General features: G+C 36.9%; 2 protein-coding genes across 3 annotated transcripts in view; both read left to right on the forward strand.

Annotated features, from left to right (window-relative positions):
- LOC108970246 overlaps positions 1–11,494 on the forward strand; it is a 62,076-nt gene extending 50,582 nt beyond the window's left edge. Inside the window, exon 4 of the mRNA XM_018935518.1 lies at positions 2,829–11,494. Within this exon, the coding sequence (XP_018791063.1) occupies positions 2,829–10,825 (7,997 nt within the window). The 3' untranslated portion in view covers positions 10,826–11,494. The remainder of the gene's footprint in view (positions 1–2,828) is intronic.
- LOC108970245 overlaps positions 10,841–23,485 on the forward strand; it is a gene marked incomplete at its 3' end in the record, with an annotated part of 50,963 nt that continues 38,318 nt past the window's right edge. For both annotated transcript variants that reach the window (XM_018935517.1, XM_018935516.1), the window contains 1 exon segment: positions 10,841–11,548.

Raw genomic sequence — 23,485 nt, forward strand, 5'->3', positions numbered from 1 at the left:
TTTTGTTTGTCGACAGAGGACTTTGCTTCTCAATTGCCTATTCAGTCCGAAGTAGCACCTGTTGGCAAGAGTTAAGCTGCGTTGGATTTCCAGGCTGGCATTGTTGGTGGTGTTTACGCTGGTTCCAAGATAGATGAAGTTATCTACGACTTCGAAGTTATGACTGTCAACAGTGACGTGCGTGCTTAGTCGACATTTTCGATCACCACTAGACACATTTGCTTCGCTTCCTTGTCCATTCTGTAGAAATCTGGACTAGCGGCGCGGTTGTTAAGGCCAATGTTTACTCTTATAAAAAATTGTACCTTCGCTGTTTAGTTCTGCAGCGGGAATTATTTTCTTCAAATGTAGATTGAAGAAGTCACATGAAAGCGAGTCGCGTTGTCTGAAACCTCGTTTGATACTAAACGACTCAAAGGGGTCCTTCCCGATCCTGACGGAACTTTTGGTATTGCTTAAGGTCGTTGTACACTGACGTATTATTTTTACAGTGATACCTAATTCAGACATCGCGGTATGTATAAAGTCAGTTCCTTTCCATGCTGTCAAAAGCTGCTTTGAAATCGGTGAAGAGGTGGTGTGTCGATTTTCCTTTCACGGGTCTTTTCCAATATTTGGCACATGGGGAATGTCTTGTCGGTTGTTGATTTGCCAGTCTAAAGCCAAATCAGTTTGTTGACGGTGGACTTTAATCTTTCACGCTCGATAGAACCTTATATGTATGCGATGTTTAGAAGACTTATTCCACGGTAGTTGGCACAGATTATTTAGTCTCCCTCTTTGTAGATTTGGGAGAGCACACTTAATTTCCAATCGTCGAGCATGCTTTCATCGGACCCTATTCTACAAAGAAACTTGGGCATGCTTCTTATCAGTTCTTCGCCGCCGTTTTTGAATAGCTCAGCCGGTAGTCCATTACCCCCGCTACTTTGTTGTTCCGCAGCCGGGTAATTGCTATTCGGACTTCTTCATGGTTGGGCAATGGAACGTTCGCTTCATCGTCATCGATTGGGAAATTGGGTTCGCCATCTCCTTGTGATATGCCTTTACTGCCTTCTGTTAAACCCCGCATCTTTTCGTAGCATTTCCGAGCATTACCCCTGTCGGCCATCTTCTCAAGCTCTTCACCCCCTGTTTTACTGCATATGAAAGTACAAAATATTTTTATAAGAATGTGTTGATACAGTTTTACTCTTATCTATTTTCTAATAACAATAAACTTAAAAAATCCACTTCTTAATATAAAACAACATTTTTATGGATGGAAAACTCAAATAATATGTTGACAAAAGTCTACATACAGTAAAAAAATATCTTACTTTAGTGCGAAAACTTTACAAAATGGTAGTTATTAAGACGTTTTAGTATTTAGTTGGGCCCCCATTGGCATCTACAACTGCTTGAAGACGCCGTGTCATTGATTCTGCTAAATTTGTCAACTCTGCAGACGATTATTAATATTTAATTAGATAAGTAAGATTTCAAAAATAGTATATATAAAATTAGAATGAAAGATTTTTCAGCTCAAATAAGGTCTTTATTTTTCCCCCACCAGCGGTAAGAACTTAAAGACTCTTACTTGAATTTAAATTTTTATCATACAAATCAAACAGTTTAATATTATAATTCAAACATTGGGTCCTTCGAACCGGATAGTTTGATATTACAAGTCAAACACTGTAAAAATATTTACTTAGGCAAGTAGCTCGAAATATTGGAGTGAGATAAATAATTGATTTCAATGCTTGAAATTAATGCCACGGACGTACACAGGCAGTAGCAAACGGCACGTAGTGAGGCCCAATATTTATATAATATTATGGCATATGAATGTGACACGAGAAATTGCTTGCGAAAAATTTTTTTTTGAGAAACAAGTTGAATTTATTTGAACAACAATTAATAAAAACACAAAAATAAATTAAAGTAATTTAACAAAATTTTCCTTCAGCGATCTTCTCGTGTCGCTCCACGCAGAGTCGTATTTCTGTGGCAAATACTCTCAGAGGCATATTTCTGTAACGTGACAATTTTAATTATTATGTACCATATTATATTACGTACATAAATATCATAAAATCAATTGATATAGTTTACATATACTATTTCTAGTAACATCTCTGTATATCATTTATTTGCTGTCCATTTGAAGATATAGATAAACACTTCTACATTTATGGTTACCAAAAATAATTGGAAGTGGTTTTCATTATGCCTATTTTAATTTTTTGCTCTTAAAGTAGCATGCTGCAATGTGGGAATTCTAGCATTACTACTTATTTTCAAAAAAGATCAAATGCCGATACATATTTATTGAATAACTTTTAACGTATTTAATGAACCTAATTAAATGAATTTAGGTAAAATACAATATCTTTTTAACATAAACTTTATATTAATTTAAATTTTTATATTTCTTTCTCTTTCTTTTTCTCTATCTTTTAAAATGGATTTGTTTGGCAATGGTTACTACATGCACCAATCTATCACTACCTCTATTAAAATTTTGTATGTATTCATTTTGAAATTACCTACAACTCCAACCACTTGTTGCGGCTATTATCCTGTCTCTTATACACATCTAGATGTGTATAAGAGACAGCATATATATATATATTAATAAACATAAATGCCAAATATTTTACTACCATATTTATATGAAAAAATTATTGCTAAATACTGCACGACCTACTACTATTATTATCAATTTAAATTTCAAAAATCATGTAAATATTTGCCGTTCTCGTATCTATTTGTCCACCTTAATATGTTAATTAAATAATAAAACTGAAATGTCAATCTAACAAACTTGACGGCGGTTGTGCTAGTCAACAGCGCGAATAACGGGCGCAGTGACTATATAGGGTACCATCACAATGTTCGTCCTGAAGTTGGTTTATTAACATCCACTGCACGCACATTCATACAAGAAGGTGTAACAACGGAATACGGCACACAAGTGGTCGGGACTACACTCGATAGTGGACGGTTATATGCACAATTCTTGAGAAAAAGTTCTCGAGTATTATATAACAATGGCCACAAACAACAACAGACACAGCAAGCAGTTGTATCACCAACAGTTGTCACCAGTTGGGTGGGCGATAATTTGCAACTACAATCCAAATCCTTATTAGAGAGTCATAACGACCTTTTCAATGCTGACTTACCCGATTGGCAAGATATTGATGATCGTTTACTCCGCGATGAGGGTAATATTTTTGTTGGCAATACTGATTTTGCTCATTTAAGTGAAGCAAGGAATAAAAAACAACAAGAGCCTTTAACTAACGATGAGAAAAAAAAGAGCAGTTTGATAATCGCAACACTGTTATCACAAAATTTAACGGATGTAGCTCGTAACAATACGCCAAAACATCTGTTTTCATTGCATACAGTTGGCAATACAGGAAATCAAAATCAAGATTTTGGGCGAATATTAGACGTGAATAAAGTGATGCCCATCGGCGACTTGGCCACATACACTGTTCGTAATCCCTTTTCAGTAAGTGGATTCCCTGAAGAAACCATTATCGAACATTCAGAACTCACACAAAGCAACGCAGTAAATAATTATAGAAACAATGATAACAAATTAAGCCGTTCACCGAAACAGTGCTATCAAAAACAAATGGATCCTAATGGTAGTGACAGTTCCCTGAAAAATGCCCTGAAGCCACTCTTTAATAGCCAATTGCCAACAATAACGTATTATGGCTTTGCTGACTTTACAACTGTTGTCGGGGAGAGTGTGATTGTTTTTTCTCCTAGCAGCGTTACACAAAATATTAATTTAGGCCGCGTGACGTCAATTAAGGGTGAAGCAACGTTAAAAGGTGTTAGCGATATTGAACAAGATACAACAATTGGTGCTATAAAGGTCGCTATGGAATTTGAAGTTGAACCAACTCAACAAATTAGCAGTTTGCCCAATTTGCAATTAATGAATTTAAATTCAAAGATGATACAAAGCCTAAACTTCGTTGATGTTAGTAGCGAAATTTCAAGAGAAGAGGCGGAGGGAATATTACACACATTAACAACTGATGTTAATGATAAAGAACTATCTTTAAAACAAATAAAATTAGTGACCACATCTAATGAAAACATCAAAATTTCCTATTTTACGGACAAGTTATCAAGTGTAAGTGATAACACTTTTAAAACTATTGAAAATATGCTCGGTTCAACGACTGCATATTCCCGTCCTTTAGACAATGAAGATGCAGAAATATATGCGTCACTTTCGCGTATAGCAGCATCACGTGAAAGTATTTCATCAACTATGCAAACAGTCGTCCCGTCATATATAATAAACAATTCGTTATTACTGAAACTATCTGAAAATACTAACGAACAACCAATCACTAATACAGTGGAATTAGTTTCAAAAAGTGTAGAAGCATTGCAAAGCAGTGAACTAACGCATCACACAACTACAGCTATTTTGGATATAACGCCTACTAATACTAGCTCGGAATTACAGATATTAGGGGGTGCCACAACAATATTCTATGAAGATGATCCGTTTGCTAATTTTGTGGAGCCCGTATTTAGCGCTACCAAGGCTACAGATATTTTAAATTTGACAGATATAAAGATAACAACACAACCAGAATACGGAACTTCAACCTTAAGTAATATACCAATAACCACCGAGGAATACGAAGATAGTGTCGAAACAACTACAATTGTTCCCAAAATATTAACAAATATTACTTCGGATGAATATGAAGTCCAAAAAAGTAGTAGTAGTAGTAGTTCTATTGATACATCTCAAAGCGTTTCAAATGTATCAGAAGTTTCTCAAAATGATACTAAAAGAGATGTGCAGGAAATGAATACCGATGATGATGTTGTTGAATTAAGAGACTGCATTAGAACATCACAAACTTTTCTCACACAAATAGCAAAAACGATCACCCAACTAAACACTCTACGCGAGTCGGCCCTACCAGGCGAAGATGAAGCCATACAATATTCGACAATCGAAACTGTATTACTGCCTACCTTCGATATTTTAGAAACTACTAAATTTTATTGTATCAAACCACAGACAGCAACTGTAGGCGCGACAAGCTTTGCCATCGGCGATATAAAGGAAAGAGTAAACGATGGGGTAAAATTAGAGAAAAATGGATTAGATAATATTTACACGGCAACCCTGGCCGAAAACATGGATGATGTAGGTGATGGTCTTGCCGACGATGACATTAATTACATTACCACAATATCAGCTAATATAAATGAGAGAGACCTTTTAGAGTATACAACAACTGATCCTGTAGATAGCGATAATAATAATGAAACTGATGTCAATAATGAAAGTGATAGCGATATAAATTTCGATCAGTCAATTTATGCTTTGGAAGATGATTCGGGTGAAGATATTGAATTGATATATAAAACATTATATACGACATATACGTATTTGACAACATATTTTAATGATGACAGCAGTACTAGTATATCGAGTCACACAGAGGTGTTTACGAATATTATAACCTCAACTTTAGAGTCCGATATTGATGAAATTAAACCAATTTCTTCCACAAAAGAAATATTAAACACAGAGAATGCGCTTAAGCTTAGTATTCGTGATTCATCGAACAATGGTAATAAGGTTAGCAGCAGCAGTAAATTTGTACTACCTACTGAATTAGAGACTATACTGCGTGTTGGAGACCATGATATTGATATTGATAAAACCGGAGATGCAACAGATGCACATACCGCAACCATGTTTTTGGATGATAGTAAAATAGTGAAAACTTATTTTACAACTTATACATACTATACGACTATATTTGTAGAAGGAGAAACGGAAATCATGTCTAGGACCGAGGTATATACAAATTATGTAACGGATGCGGTAACATCCACTACTGTATTTGAGATTGACAAACAAAGTCGTATTGATAATGATAATATTGCAAGTAATGTGGAGATGTTGTCAAACTTAAATCAGGATACTGGCGCTAATAACATTGATATTGACACTAAACGACAAAGAGATGAGAATACACAAAATATGCTAAATGACTATCAAAGATTAAGTGACAACACAATAAGAGCACACGCTGCAATACTTTTTCATGACGACCATCTTAGCTTCAGCAATTATACATTGGTGACTGATATACGTTCGAGTAGTTCGAATGGCAAAAAACATATAATCAATCAAAATCAGGAAGCCTTCTTCGATCAAATCAGCTCCGAAAGCAACACTGACGAAATAAGACCTTCAGCCATTCTATTATTACAGACAAGCTTCACCACTTTTACGTACTATACGACAATGTACAGCAATAATGCGACAAACGTTATAAGTCGTCTAGAAACAGCAACCGATGTCGTAACGGAAACGCTACAGCCGACGAAAACTTCAAGTGTAGATGAAGTAACATTGCCCATAACATATTTCACTACTTTCACATATTGGACAAAACTGGCTAAAAATGGTGAAATCACCACACTTAGCAGAGAGGAAACCGTATCCAATATAGTAACACCTAACACAATATCATCAACACCTATTCAAACAGCAAATGTACTGTTAAGTAACGGGAATACTGTCCAAGGCAAACAACCAAAGACACAAATATCGAATACCGATCAGTTGGATAAAACTACGACTGTGCATTCTACAAATACTATTCATAATAGCGTAGGAAACTCAAGTATTGATAACGAAAACACCGGAGCAGTTTTTGAACCCACGACTTACTATACAACGTATACATATTATACAACATCATATAATGGAGACGGGACCACAACTGACTCACGATTCGAGACTATAACACATGTGGTTTCACCCACAAACATTGCAGATAAAACAATTGAAGGAGCCGCAGGTGAACGTAATATTGTGAGCAGTGCTAATTTAGTGACTGATATATTAGCGTTAGCGATAAACAACGCTGTTACTCCCACTCTTCAAAAAAGTCCTAATACACTGCTTTATGACTACAAAAGAATTATTGATGCAGATGGTGTTAGTACACTGTATTATCGAACGGAAATATTAGCTACAACCGCCATTGATGGTATGCAATCAAATTTCACTAGCAGCTCATCCAGTTTACACGTTGATGAATTGAAGCAAGCCCTGCTTCCGAGCAATATAATAGCAAATTCAGATATCAGTTCGGTACGCCAGTACAAAACGGGACTTGTGCGTTTAATCGAGGGTACTCGTATTGGTAATCATACCACTACCTTGTATCAATCCAAAGTTATTGGCACTTTCATTGAGAATCGGTACGCGCAAATAATTGAGAGTACATCTAGTTTTCTTTTTGAGACAAATAATAATAATATGATAACCACTGATGGATCCATTAAACCGTCTCTTACTTTACCATCAACAGATCAGATCGAAGCCACAGTAAATGTTGTGGCACTAACGTTACAAAACAGCATTGTTGAGAATGCTTCTAATTCAACTGCGACCACCGAGTATAGTAAAGAGGATGAAGAGAATTTCGATGTTGACGCTGGTAATGAAGATGATGGTGGGGATGGTGCTGACGGTAAAATTAATAAAGATCGATTGTCCTATCAGTCAAAGAAGCGTACATTTACTCCAGTAATCCGCCCATTCACTTCCCGCAATCGTCCCCAATTCGCGCCAAAAAAGAAAAACGGTGTTACGAGTAGTGCGACAATTATAACACGACATGATTTCACACCAACAATTACTGCGACACCTGCGCTTAAGTCTAGCGGGCGTTTTAGCACGCGTAAGGGTGTATTTACAGGCATAATAACAACCACAGGTGCCTCCGCTGCTATACCAAACAGTTCATCGTCGCGCCGCACATTCGGGCGCCCGATCAAATCATTATCTTCCACTGGCAGTATCAGTACATCAAATACACCAGCAATTTTGTCTGCAAGCGGCTTCAGTGGAGGCCGAAACCGTCTGCCATCATCGACACGATTACAATCATCGACACGACGTGCCGGAGTTTTAGTGCGGCCTACATCTGCTTCAGGTAATCGGCAAGGGTTTTCTAGTACTTCTGCCAGTAACACTCGTGTACGTATTAAATCTACAAGCTTAACTCAGACTGGACTACAAAATACGCCATCTACAGAGGGTTTACCTATTTTGACATCCGAAACGAGTGGTGAGGAGTCAACAACTCCAGAATTTCAAGCGAGTTTTGATGAAAATGACGAAGGATCTATAGATGTAGCTCGCCGCAGCCAAAATCCTTTGATACGTCTACGAAGGCCGTTAAATAGGCCGACTGGTTTTATTTCATCTAGTCAGCGTGTAGTAAACGGAGGGAGTAGCATTTCTTCTATTGGTTCCGTTTCACAACGTCGAAATCCTTTAACATTACGAGCTAAACCGACGACTCTTACAAGTACTACAACGACGACGCAAACGCCACGGGCACGAAGCTTGGAGAGGCCTAAAATCAACAATGCACTAAGTAGAACGCGGCCACAAAATAGCCTTTTTCCACCACGTGGTCTATTACAGAGACAAACAAATCAGGAAATTAATGAAGCCAAGGAAAATAAAAAAGCTGATAGTACAGAAGGCAATGTCGATATCGATGATGATTCCGAGTATGATGACGAGGATGAAGAAGACAATGAAGATGATGCCGAAGGAGATAATAATCGTCGTAGACGTTCTAATATTAAGCAACATAAATTATCAACAGGAGTTGAAAATACCTCCACAACTGATAACTATAAAATAAAATATTTATCTACAAGATCGAAATCGATACGTGTACGTCGTGAAGCTGAAACTCCGTTACAAAGGCGAAGTAGTTTTCGAAATAGATTCAGGCGTCCAAAGTTAACGGCTTCAGCTACTACTGCCGAAGATCAAAATTATAAAGAAGATATTGAGAAGGAAACGCCACCTTTCTTAACTACAGCAGTAACCCGTTCACGAACAAGTGGGCGTTTTGCACCACGCTATGGATTGCAACACGCCAGCACACAAGCCGTTACAGCACCAGCGACTACTACAAGTACAGGAAATCACCACGCTATCAGACCAACACGCCCCTCTAACGGTCGAGCTCAATTCACGCTACGTGAAAAAGATACAACCACAACAACTCAAAAAGGTTTGACACGTCCAGGAACTAGCCACTTTCGACGTCCACAGACAGCAGCCTCATCTAGACGTTCGTCTTCTCCAACGATTAGCAATAGGCGGAAAACATTCAACAACAATAGCAATTTGTCACAAGATGCAGTTATGCGTAGCACGCCTTCGCGTGCACGTACCAACTTAAGTCGCACACGTACAACCGTGCGTGGACGCAGTCGTAACGACTACAATGTTGACACCCTTGTACTACCATATGATGGCACTATAACTATTACACATGTTATACCAGCCGAAGTAACTATACCTGTCGTCAATGGTAAAATTACTGAATATAAAAATGTTGTGACAGCTAAAACGAGCACGGAGATTTTATCTCCTCAGCAATATACCACTTTTCTGGGTAGTAATGGACAAACTATGTTGGCATTGACCCGGGAAGATTCAAGCGTGAATTTCGGTGGGGTTACTGAGGTTACACAGTACGTACTTCATGAGTCGCCGACGACAACAATTATTTTTACACCCACCACAATACGTGGCCGCAAAACATCCTTTTCACACGTAATACCATCAACTGTTTATTCAGTGGAAAATGTTATTTCAACAACTCAGCCACAAATTTCACCAAACGCGCCGTTAGCAAACATATTATTATCGCAGTTGCTGCTCGGAAATATAGGTCTACCACCGGCGAATCCATTACTTGGAGCATTAGGGGCGGCAGCAACACCTCCACCTATTCAATTAGGTGTAGGTAGTTTAGTACCACCCACACCGGTTACTGAATATCGCACGCATACATCTACATATGTTACAACAGTTTTTGAGGGTATGTCTACCGTCTTACCCGTTACATTCCAGGGCAAAAAGATATTGACTACGGTCTACGATACAACTGCGCAAACAATAACAGCTACTGAGTTTGTGACAGATACTATTGTTACAACACCGATACACCAAACGCATTCCGCACCACAGGTTAATAGCTTGCTGATACAACAACTATTATTGCAGCAACAACTACAGCCACAGCTACCAATACTACATTCTACGGCACCTCATCTACTATTAAGTGATAATTTGCAAGAACTTGATACGAACCATATACGACTTTCTAAAGAAAATGATAATGATATAGCAGTTAACGAGGATTATACGCAACATAATAAAACTAGCCGAAAGAAATCGCGAAAGTCCAGTAAAGGACATAAGCGTAAGCATCAATCATTCCAAGATGAAGTGCCAGAGCGTTCTAGTATAATAACATTGTATGTATCCGGCCGCCGACCCGGTGAGTTTAGCACAATTTTAAGTACCGTACCACTTGGCTCTGACTCCACAATACACAAACGCCAAGCTCCTGGTGTTCTACAACAAACTTCCAAAATTTATACAATCGATAATTTTTACACATCTGATGGCAGTGAATATGCGTCCACATATCTAATGCCGCAATTGAAGGATGATAAGACGAAGAAACAGATTGAATTAAATTTACTTGAAAGTGGAGGACATCATTTGATGGACCAGCAAACGCAATCGCTAGAGAGTATTGTAGGCGATGTTGATACATGGATTGCGCAAAGTACGCACTCATTTGAAAACGCAGTAGCACTTGAAAAACAATTAGCGCCCACTATGCCGCTGCAAAGAAGAGACGCTCAAATTACAGAGAGTATTTATCTTAAGCAAAGGTCGAATGTGACCGGATATAAAAAGATAAAAATAATTGTTTAATGTAGTTGACCTTACTGAGTTGCCCCCATGCTAGTTCATGGTCATTAATATTGTCACTATAGGCACGAAAGCGTCGATAAGTATATTTAAAAATATTGGTTTTGAAAAATATAAAAACATTTAGGCGTGCAACCTGAGAGGCAGCAGTAATGAAAACGACGAAGAGGAGGGGAATGAAACTTTAGAGAATGACAAGGAAGAAATTAAGGTTAAAAACAGCAGGAAAACGAAAATGGGCTACTCATATACTTTGGGGATAATACGGAACACAATAATACCCAGCAAAATTCTGTACAAAAGTATTATTAAAAACAAAATCACATCTCTTAGTGGAAATAAAAATAAGACGCATAATGATATAATGGAGAACAGGAGCAAAAGGAGTGAATCTCTTTTAAAGAAATATGGGCGTTTGATACCACTACAATATGGTAACATGGGCGACGATGCGTTGAAAATGTGAAACGGGTATGATAGTAGTAAAAATAACATAACTTTGAATATTGTTAATTTAAACTGTAGATGGTAGTCGTACGGCGTAAAAAACTTCCAACACCGTCGTCGAGAAAAGTAAACAGTACAACAACCGACTATAGTGCAATCACCTACTCGTGCATCACGAGTCACAATTGTTATAAACAAAAAAAAAAAAAACAACAACAATGGAAACAATCACTGATACCAGAGAACAACATAAACAAAAGTAATCACCAAGCATATTCTGTAAGTGATGGAAGTATGGCAAACATTTTGTACGTTACGCTGCCAAATATAATTTATAATTTTAATAATATATATACTCATCAGTGTGTACCAAAAATATTGTGTATAAAGATAAATTTAATAACTTTTCCGGCCCTGACAAAACACCTAACCATCCTATCTTTCTAAGCAGTGATATGAAAACTTCTCCATCCGAAAACCGTGGACGTATTGTTATGAAGGGTATAAACAAAATATAGGGAGTATTACATTTTACATGCATTTTACAAAAAGTCGCAGAAATCTGAAGATACAACTTCAAGGAACTTGAAAGAACCCGCTGCTCCGAGCAGAAGTAAAAATAGACGTAGGCGCAAAAAGAAGAATCGTGGGTAGCATCGGAGAAACCAAAACCCAAAATTAAAAAAAAAAACCAATTAAAATGCTCACGAAGTAGTCGCCGAAAAAAAATAATACGCAGGCAAAATCATTATTTTCACAGCAATCAGATATGCTAATTGAAATACGTACATGCATATGATAAGGCAAGGTAAAACTCTTGTCATTTTAACATTCATGCGTAATGAAATTCCTGTTGCAAGAGTATGAATGTAAGGAAATTAACTTGTAAATTAATTAGATGATATGGCAACCTCTTCCTAACAGATACTTCACGAACACACGTTTTTCGTTACCTTTAAGGACTTTATTCAAGATATTCTGAATATTTTAGAATCCACGTTACAGTTCTGCTTATAATGTTTTATTTATTTCTAACTCATAACATAAATATATAATAAAACAGACAACAATCATACTTTGCAAAATTCAGTTCAGAAACCTATATGTTATTTTTTTTGCAAAATTTTATTAATTTAAATATGACCCATCAATATGACCTCTATTGGCATGGACCTAAAATAAAGACAAATCAATATTTGCTCATTTCTTTTGGATTGCTTTTTCCAATTTTAATACTGTTTGGACCTATCGGTATACACTTTCTTGAATAAAATGTTCCATAGATTTTCGATAGGACTTGTTCCAATTTATCATTGTTTTTTGCTTTCCATACATCTTCGAGTAGGCTCAGCTTTATGAAATTGTTCGTTATCATTGTAGGAAAGTCGTGTCTACCCAAAATTGATCACCAAACTTCACTACCACGTCATTCAGATATGTACAGTGGGCGGCAAAAGTCTACATACGATGACCATTTTGGCTATCTGACATTATTTTTTGTTGTGCGCTGCGGCGCAATAACGGGAAAGTACCGCTAGTTATATTTTGGTGTTTTGCTTGGTAATAGACATACTTGGATATCATTTAGTTGTATTTTGGCTGTTTCCACAAGTTCGTCCCCGTAAAAAAATATCAATTGATTTGCGAAACTTAGTAGTAAAGTATAGAAATGAAAAGAAATCGTTTGGTGAAATATCAAGTTTATTAAATATATCAAAACATAACATAAAAACATAAAATTTAACAAACAATATCAAAAAGTACAAAAATACGAATAGCCTTGAAAATAAACCGCTCAATGGTCGCCCAAAGAAGCTGAGTCGCAGAGATGTATCGTTCGTTCTGAAAGAAGTGGGTCAAAATCCGAAAGTGACAGCCACTAAGTTGGCCGCAGAGGTAGCAACTAGGTCGAATACAAGTATGCATCCACGAACAGTTCAAAGGGCCTTGAATAATAATGGGTTTGAAAGCAGAACTGCACGTAAGAAACCGTATATAAGTGAAAAAAATCGCAAACTTCGTTTGGAATTCGCACAAAAGTTTTTAGACAAGGGAACCGATTTCTGGAAACGAGTATTGTTTACAGATGAGTCAAAATACAATTTATTTGGAAGTGACGGTAGAGCAAAAATTTGAAGAAAACCAAATAACGCAATGAACCCGAAACAATTAGTTCTTACGGTGAAGCATGGCGGTGGGGGTGTAATGCTTTGGGGCGCTGTCGCTGCATCTGGAGTTGGAAATTTGGTGTATGTGTATCTTATAATAATAATAATAATATCCAACGATTACCCTCCTCTCGCCCAACCGATGCGCGGGGCGCAATCCGCGAACGAGCGGAATTAGCCGAGTCATAAAAGGCAAGAGAGTTTTAAGCGTTGCGATCTTAAGCTGCTCAGCTACAGAAACAAAAATTTCAAACAGCCAAAATTAAGAATTAGATTAAAGTTTATAATTTTTAAATGTTACTTGTTAAGAGTAGATAAATATTTTTTTTAATGGTAAAGACAGAATCTGTTAGATCAAATGTGCTGGAATGAGAATTGAAATCATGACATATGCGGCGGCATGGTTCTTTTAGCTCAAAATTTGTTCTAGAAAATTTTAAAAGTACGGGTCTAAACTACCTTGTCGAAGCGAGCGGGAACGTTAGAATTAATATCAGATAAAAGAGATGGGCTACAGACTGACCCATTCGTGAGTTTTACAAGAAATATTATACCAAGCATCTCCCTACGACTAGCGAGTGTTGGGAGATTTATAAGTTTTAAACGATTAGTATAAGGAGGAAGATTTAAACTGGGATCCCAATGCAAATGATTTAAGGCAAAAAGTACAAATTGTTTTTGAACGGACTCTAACTTATCTGAATGGACTTGGTAACTAGGGTTCCACACCACTGATGCATACTCTAATATAGGCCTCACCAGAGATGTAAAAAGAATTTTTGTGGTAAGCGGATCTCTAAATTCTTTAGACCAACATTTAACAAAACTTAGAGCACCTTTAGCTTTAAAAATCATGGAAGATGTGTGAAGATTATAATTGAGTTTGTGGTCCACAGTTACTCCTAGATCAACAAAACTACATACTTGCTCCAACCTAAAGTTTGGTATTACGTATGAAGTAGGGTCTACAGATCTACGTGAAAAACACATCGTTTTACATTTTCTAAGATTCAATGGCATGTCATTTCTATCACACCAAGAAACTAGGTTATTTAAGTCTGTTTGCAACTGACATCTTACACTATTTGAGGTGAATGATTTAAAAAGTTTTACATCGTCAGCATATAATAAAACATTTGAAAACTTAAAAACAGATGATAAGTCATTAATAAATAACAAGAACAGAATTGGACCAAGATGGCTACCTTGAGGAATGCCTGAAGGAACACTGATTATGTCGGAAAGAGTATTGTAAAATAGGCCTTGTTGAATTCTATTACTAAGATAAGAAGCAACAAATTTTAGAAATATTGGTTGAAAGCCAAGAAGATCAAGTTTATTCAAAAGAATTGAATGCTTTACTTTATCAAAAGCTTTACTAAAATCTGTGTATATAACATCAGTATTATTATTCTCCCTAAAGCCCGTTGATACATGTGATGTGATATTGTAGATTTCCTTTTACGAGAACCGTGCTGAGAACAAGAAATTAGTGGAGAGATCCAGAAGGTTATGTCGTCTGTTATAATTGCTTCAAAAAGTTTAGGTATCGCAGACAACTTTGCTATTCCCCTATAGTTTTCAATAGATGACCTAAATCCACTCTTATGCAAAGGAATTATAAATGACTTTTTCCATATGGATGGAAATAAGCCTTGCATAACAGATGAATTAAATAGTTTTGTTATTGGTTGGTATAAATATTTGGCACATTTCTTAAGAAAGCACGAGGGAATCATATCTGGGCCGTAATTGTATGATTGTTCTAACATATTTAACTGCCATAAGACGTCTGCTTCGGAAATAGTAGGTGCATTAATAACATAAATCGGACATAACTTGTGCTGATGCGGAACATATTTTGGAGATTTTGGAGAGTAATTGGACTTAAAGAATTCAGCGAACATATTAGAAATGGTGTGATTGTCACTAGACATACTAGGCTTATATTTCTTAGCAGACGGAAAATTAGAAATCCTGCGTTTGGAGTTGACGAATCCACAGAACAATTTTGGATCACGTATAATATTATTTTTTACTTTATTTATATAATTATTATAACATATTTTGTTAAGTTCAGCAAATTGTCGGCGCAATTTAGAATATTTTGAATAGTCAGCAACTAAACCAGTTTTTTTTAAAAGTTTAAAAGCTCGTGACTTTCTATTTTTTAATTTACATAATTCTTTCGAAACCTATAAATTATAACTCATTTTTTGAGTAACAACACACTTCGGAACATATTTTTCAAATAAGTTTAAAATAGTTTCATAAAAGTAGGTAGCACTAAATTCAATATTGCCACTGTAATCTGGCCAAGTTACCTTAGAAAGTTCTTAAAATTAGCTTTCGCAAAGTTGAACCGAAGACAAAGGTCTTGTGTATTATCATGACCGAAGTTAGCTATGATTTCGATGTCAACTTTCAAAGCAAGTCCTCTGGCCGAACCAAAGGATCACATCGGACAACGGAGAAAATTGAAGCGTTATCAAGATAAACTAGTTCAAAGAACTTACCAACCTCGTTTGAAATTAAATTATTTTGGATACGACCCAACGCCGATATTTCATCTCAGAACTCGTTAAAACTTAAGCGAGTACTAATAGGAATGGAGTGATCATCAATAGATTTCCCTAATACGCACGCTAAATTGACGTACCCCAAAACAATCGTGGAATCAGTATTATTAGCCATTGAGAAAACATTATTTATTAATGAAGCATGCTGCATATAAACAGATATATCCGAGTGAGGCGGTATATAAGATAAAGTTAAGTCGATATGGTCACTATTAGCGCAAATACGAATGCACTTGCATTATATGAAGTCTGCATGCGGAACATCGAATTCTTCAGATGGAATTGAAGAATGAACAGCAAACAAGACACCACCTCCTTTCTTGTTCAGCCGGTCAAATCTAAAGATTTCAAATTCGCTAATGTGGGGCTTTAACCAAATTTCTGTGAAAGCAATGATTTTAAAATTATAACTGACGCTATTTGAATACAGATCGGCGAGTTTTGTATTAAGGCCTCTCACATTTTGGTAATAAATACTCAGCGAATTATTGCTAATCAGTTTTTTGTACCAACGGGTTTTCTTGGCATTTTACTGACAACTGTAGGAGATTTAAAACGTTTATGCTCGAATTCGCGCACAAAGACCCCAGATGGCCAGAATGAGTTGTCAAGAGCCAATTGAAAATTGTCAGCGGATATGTCGATCTTGAAAGAAGAAATATCCCTGTCACATTTGAAATTAAATTTTCGGATGTCTGCATCTTCCGATTTTAGTTTAGACGAGATATAACTCTTTATGTCATCGACGGTGGTATCCGCAGCAAGTCTTGAGATAAATATTGATTTTTTCCGTGGTATTACAATTAAATTTTTATTACCTGACTTACAGTTATTTTTAAGCGGAGCCTGAGAAGGTTTTCGCTTACTATGCTCAGTAACAGCTTTCTCTGTATTCTGAGCAGACGAGACCTTCTCTTCTTGTTTACAAGGGGAAGACAGATTGATGAGGTCAATATCGGGTGGAGGCATTCTTTTTAAGAAAGAAGCAATGAAGCAGTGGTCTCTTCATCAGACGGACGTTTACGTTTATTGGAAGGTCTTGGATTCTTGTTTCATAATGCCTAAATTTATTTGTAAGGGTTTCAAGCTCACGACCAATCTCCTTGAAATTATTGCGCGCCTGCTTAAAAACTTTAAATAAATCAATTTTAGTTGGTCTGCATTTAATGCAAGACCAGCACAAGCCCTTACTGTCAAGAATAGAATCCAAAATTCTTCCTGTCAGGCCAGCACATTTCAGATGGGCAAGCCCGTCACACAGCCAGCAAGAAACGAAGCGTTCCGACTCGCCTTTAACAGAGCAATTCGGGAAAATACAAGTCATAATGATAATAAACAGCAATAAGAAATTTTAAATAATAATATTAAGTAATAAAAGTAGAAAGAGAAATGACAAAAATATTTATAACAAAATAAATGCAATATAAGTTATCAAAGGCAACAACCAATGAAACGAGCAGTTTGAGATGCACTGTGATACCCGAAAAGTAAGAAACTCGCAAACAGCTRTGAACAAAGATGGAAAACGAATAAAAACAAGAAATAAATTTAGATAAGCAATATAAGTTAACACCAACAATTATACTATTTTGGAATATTGCAACGAAAACAAATTGACAGTGACTCGGCGGAATGGATTAAAATTATCACACACACTTTAAGTAAATTTCAATTGCTTTAATAGAAAAATATCACAGGGATACGTATCTGTACGGATCACTCAATTCAAAAACTTTGACAACAGTTTTAAAATATAAATTAAACAAATTAACAGGAGCTCGAAATTACACACCTGAACACGAGAGATGCCATATGTTATGTTTTGGGACAAAACTTAAAAGCATTGGTTGATAAACTATGTCATGGGGAGAGTTGAATTTTCCAACAAGATAGAGATCCAAAACATACCGCCCACATCGTGAAGGACTGGCTGCTTTACTACGCTCCACGAGAACTGAATTCACCTCCTCAAAGCCCAGACTTAGATATAATTGAACACGTTTGGGAGCTTTTGGAGCGGAAGGTACATAGATACATGACATTATTAGTGCCCTAGTACTAAAAGAGAAGCTGCAACAGGAATGACAACAAATAACGGCCTTGAAAGTTTATTCGCTTCAATGCCTCGACGTGTGCAAGCAGTTATAGATGCTAATGGAGGGTCAACAAAATATTAAACGACGACTTGTTTTAACTTTGAGGACCTTACCAAAGTATTTCCATTCGATTTTAAAATCGTACGTAGACTTTTGTCGTTTTATTTTTTTCGGTTTATGTTAATAACTTGTTAAGTTTTTATTTTTTGCATCTTTACTTTTTTTCATATTGCTTTTGGACATGTCAGATAGCCGAAATGGTCGCTGTATGTAGACTTTTGTAGCCCGCTGTATATTTCTGGTTTCATTTTGTGTAACACAAAACAATCTGTAGTCTTTCCATGATGTCCACAGCGTATGACAAGCGATCTTTCCTTAAAGTTTCTAATTTATCGGGTTTCTTTCTCACGACGAATATCCTGATAATAATGCTGAAAAATGTTGGGTAAATCTAAATTTAACTTTTTCTCTTCACTAATTATGACATATTTCAAATTCTATGTCCTAACTTTGCAGCAAACTAAAGTGACGCCATCTTATATTTTACGTCTAGGTTTAGCACTTCTTTTCATATCGAATGGTGTCGTCTGCTTACAGGATTGGTTAGGCGCGTGAATGAAAACACAATTGGCTTATGCTTTCATTAACACTGATTTTTCGAACTTATCTTTCCTTTTATTAGAGTTGGTCGGCCTGTTCGAAGGGTTTTAACATAATTCATTTAGAAAATTTTCTATCGTATTATTATTCTTTTCACTCTTATTGTAATATAATATTTCATATTTTACATTCAACATACTATTATCTCATTATTTTGTATTGAAGCATTGAAACATTGTGCCATATAATTATTTCGCGCAATGTATTTAGATTTGAGCACATATCAATGGCAGCGAGACCGCCAAATTACTAAGATTGAAATAATTCAACAGAAATTTTTAAAATCATAAGCTAATCAAATAACTTCCTTAACATATTAGCATAAGAATTATATTAACTCTGATTTCATTTGATTTAAAAAACTAGTTATCAAAGTGGTGAAAGCAACAAAAACGCCATTAACGCTCTTTCATACACAGTAACGGCAACGATAATGAAAATCGAGAAGGTTGTGGTCCGAAAAAATTTATTTTCACCCTACCTCAATAAATATACTTAAAACAATTAATTTTTCTTCCATTAATTCAATATTATCATGAATCAATTTTGCAAAAATATTCAGGTTGCAATTTTAGCGTTCACTGCCTTTTTATAGTTTGAAGGGATCGTAAAAACATGCTTGTCATTTGATTCTCTATTTATGTCAGTAAAAATTTTGGCCCACGATTTCGTATCAGAAACGCAAAATAGTGATAGAATTATTTAAAAAATAGCAACCAACTTTGCATTGGAAACTTTACATAAGTAGCAAAAAATTAAATGTATATATGTATGTGTTATTACCAAATGTTGTTTGACCAAAATATAAGCATATGCGTCTATCAAATAACTTCTACTAATTTTATTTTATTTTGTTATATAAAGTTTTATCCATAATTTCCCTATCTATTTCTACATTCTTCTGTTTACCAAAAATATTTTAAATATACAATAGATATTTTAACAGAAAAATACTCGAGTCCACTTTTTTATTCGATGAAGGGGTAAGAAAAATACGCGAATACAATACAAAATATTGATTTCTTCTTAGTATCAAAAACAAATACTACCAGAGGAAAGTTCATGTAATTATAATTTTTTTTAAATTTAATTTTTTTAGAAAACTTGGGTGTAAATTAATTGCTGGTAGAGATTATAATAGGGATCATAAAGGAAGGGAGCTTTATAAATGCATAAACATCAACAAATTTTCAAAATTGCTTAGGAGGAAACCAACACCAACAGATCCCCTTCAAATACCGGATATTCTGAATTTTGAAGATTATTTTGGAGTATTCAGACCATTCGCCAATTACACATAGTAATTTGTGACAAGAAAATTTGTGAAAAGAAATTTTTAAGTGTTTTTAATGCAGTTTGATACCCTGAAGTCAAATCTGAAAATAGAATATTTCTATAACCCACAGATATTCTGTAACCTGCGGTTTCACATTTCACAATACATAAAATCTCATTATTTTGCACCATCTCATATTTTCATCAGATTCAATCAGGGATTTATCCGATTTAGACCGGTTCTGCCTGTTCAGTTTATTACGTTTTTGAAATTACTGTGTTTAAGATTTTAGGTACAATGCCTAGGCAGTGCGTAAATAGTTCCAACAGTTTTTGTTATGTGTGCGGAGAACTAACTTTTAAATCGCAAAAACGTTGTTTTACTCCGCTTGTGCAAAAATCTTACGAATTGTATTTTTGTGTTAAAGTTGGGGACCAAGACAAAGCATGGGTCACTCATATCTGTTGTAAAACGTATGTAACATTGTTAACAGATTGGTGAAAAGGTTAAACTCGTGAAATCCTCTTTGCAGTGACAATGGTTTTGAGAGAACCTAAAGACCGTGTTACAGACTGCTATTTTTGCGTCACGAATATTAAAGGTATTGGACCGAAGTCTAAACATACTTTAAGTCCTGTCAGTTATCATAAGCTCTAACACCTATCACAACAATGAACAACCTCCTGTTCCAAAAACACCAGAATCTTGTGGTCTCGATGAAGAACTAAAATCGACTAGCCCTTAAAGTGATGTTACAGAAACCGCAAAGGCAATGACAACTGATCCTTTATTTGATTTACCAGGATGCTCAACAGCGGCGCAACTAATTCCACAAGGTGAACTTAATGACTTAGCTCGAGATCTAAGCCTTTCAAAATCGCAGTCCGAACTTTAAGCATCCATGCATAAAGGTTGGACATTTTACAGAAAGAGGCAGAAAGATGGCCCAAATTATTTTCTTCAAGAAGGGGATCAAGTATATTGTTCAAAAGTTAACCTTTTGCTTAAAGCACTGGGACAAAAACATGATCCAGTTGTTGGCGTCTTTTTCATTGATTCCTCTAAACTTAGTTTAAAGGTGGTATTGATTTATAACAGAGATTGCCATTATGTACAAAAGTGGCCAGAATGCCATGCACTCACTCCGAGACAAAAAACCAGTGAACCTCTAATTGATCGAAAAAAGCTACTACTACCACCTTTGAATATTTAATTGGGTTTAATGAAGAATTTTGTTAATGGACAGAAATGGAAGAGGGTTCTTGGATGTCTGAAACAAAAATTTCCAAGCGTCAGTGAAACAAGAATTAAGGTTGGCATATTTGCGAGTCCGAAAATAGGAGAACTAGCGACAGATAAAACATTTAACATTGAAACTGAAATACCAGCCCGGAGTGCCTTTAAAACGGTTGTGAAAATTTTCATGGAAACGTGAATGCTGACAATTACAAAGACCTTGTGACTGAACTACTTCTTCTTCCTTATTGGCGTAGACACCACTTACGCGATTATAGCCGAGTTAACAACAGTACGTCAGTCGTTTGGATTTGGATATTCAAAGCGTAGGCAGGTCTGTCCCCACCTGGTCCTTCCAACGGAGTGGAAGTCTCCTCTTCCTCTGCTTCCTCCGGCGGATACAGCGTCTAATACTTTCAGAGCTGGAGTGTTTTCGTCCATTCAACATGACCTAGCCAGCGTAGCCACTGTCTTTTAATTCGCTGAACTATGTCAATGTCGTTATACATCTCATACAGCTCATCGTTCCATCGAATGCCGTGCCGTCATTTGCCGCGGCCAACGCGCAAAGGACCAGAAATCTTTCGCGGATGGGAATTATGAGTGACTTATAGAGTTTGGTTTTTTGTTCGTCGAAAGAGGACTTTGCTTCTCAATTGCATACTCAGTCCGAAGTAGCACCTGTTGGCAAGAGTTATTCTGCGTTGGATTACAAAATTATCTACGACTTTAAAGTTATGACTGTAAACAGTGACGTGAGTGCCAAGTCGCGAGTGCGACGACTGTTTGTTTGATGACAGGAGATATTTCGTCTTGCCCTCGTTCACTGCCAGACTCATCTGCTTTGCTTCCTTGTCCAGTCAGGAGAAAGCAGAACTAATAGCGCGAGTGTTGAGGCGGTTGATATCAAAATCAACAACACCTGGAAGGCAGCTTTCAAATCGACGAAGGGGTGGCGTGTGTCGATTATTTTTCACGGGTCTTTTCCAGGACTTTTCGCATGGTGAATATTTGGTCGGTTGTTGATTTGCTAGGTCTAAAGCCACGCTGATAAGGTCCAATCAATTTGTTGACGGTGGGCTTTAATCTTTCACACGCGATATTGAGGAGGCTTATCCCACGGTAGTTGACGCAGATTGTGGGGTCTCCTTTTTTGAGGATTGGGCATAGCACACTTAAATTCCAATCGTTGGGCGTGCTTTCGTTCGACCTTATTTTACAAAGAAGCTGGTGCATGCTTCTTATAATTTCTTCACCGCTGTGTTTGAATATCTCGGCCGGCAATCCATCGGCCCCCGCCGCTTTTTTGTTCTTCAGGCACGTATTTGCTATTCGCTCCATCGTCACCGATTGGGGAATTGGGTTCGCCTTCTCCTGGCTTTGTGCGTTCACTGGCATTCAGCAGGTTGGAGAAGTGTTCCCTCCTTGATTTAAGTATGCTCTGGGCATCGGTGACTAGATCACCTTTGGGGGTTCTACAAAAGTATGCTCCGGTCTTGAAACCTTCTGTAAGCCGCCCATTTTTTCGTAGAACTTTCGAGCATTACCCCTGTCGGCCAGCTCATCAAGCTCTTCATACTCGCGCATTTCGGCGTCTTTCGTTTTTTTCTGCAAATGCGTCTCGCTTCAACTGTCGGTATGTGTCCCATCCCGCACGTGCTGTGGTCGATCGTAACGTTGCGAAGTAGGCAGCCTGTTTTCTCTCCGCTGCGACACGGCACTCCTCGTCGTACCAGCTGTTCTTTTGCACTTTCTGAAAACTAATGGGTTCGGTTGCAGCTGTACATGAGGAGTTTGAATTGTTGTTCCACTGTTCCCTTATACCGAGTTGTTGACGAGAGCTCTCAGACAGCAGGAATGCAAGCTGAGTAAAAAACCTTTCGGCTGTCTGTTGTGATTGCAGGTTCTCGACGTCGAACCTTCTTTGCGTTTGTTGGCGTGCGTTTTTTGATGCACAGAGCCGCGTGCGAATCTTGGCTGCAACAAGATTGTGGTCCGAGCCGATGTTAGGACCTCGGAGCGCATGCACACCTAAAACACTGGAGACGTGTCTTCCGTCTATCACAACATGATCGATCTGGTTGGTGGTTTTTTGATCCGGTGTTTTGATGTATCTTCTTATGCTGGAATCTAGTACTACAGATAACCATATTTCGGGCTCCGGCGAAGTCCATCAGCCTCAACCCATTTGGGGACGTTTC

Source organism: Bactrocera latifrons, unplaced genomic scaffold (assembly GCF_001853355.1).
Source record: "Bactrocera latifrons isolate USDA-ARS-PBARC rearing strain unplaced genomic scaffold, ASM185335v1 scaffold_292, whole genome shotgun sequence".
Classification (NCBI taxonomy): domain Eukaryota; kingdom Metazoa; phylum Arthropoda; class Insecta; order Diptera; family Tephritidae; genus Bactrocera; species Bactrocera latifrons.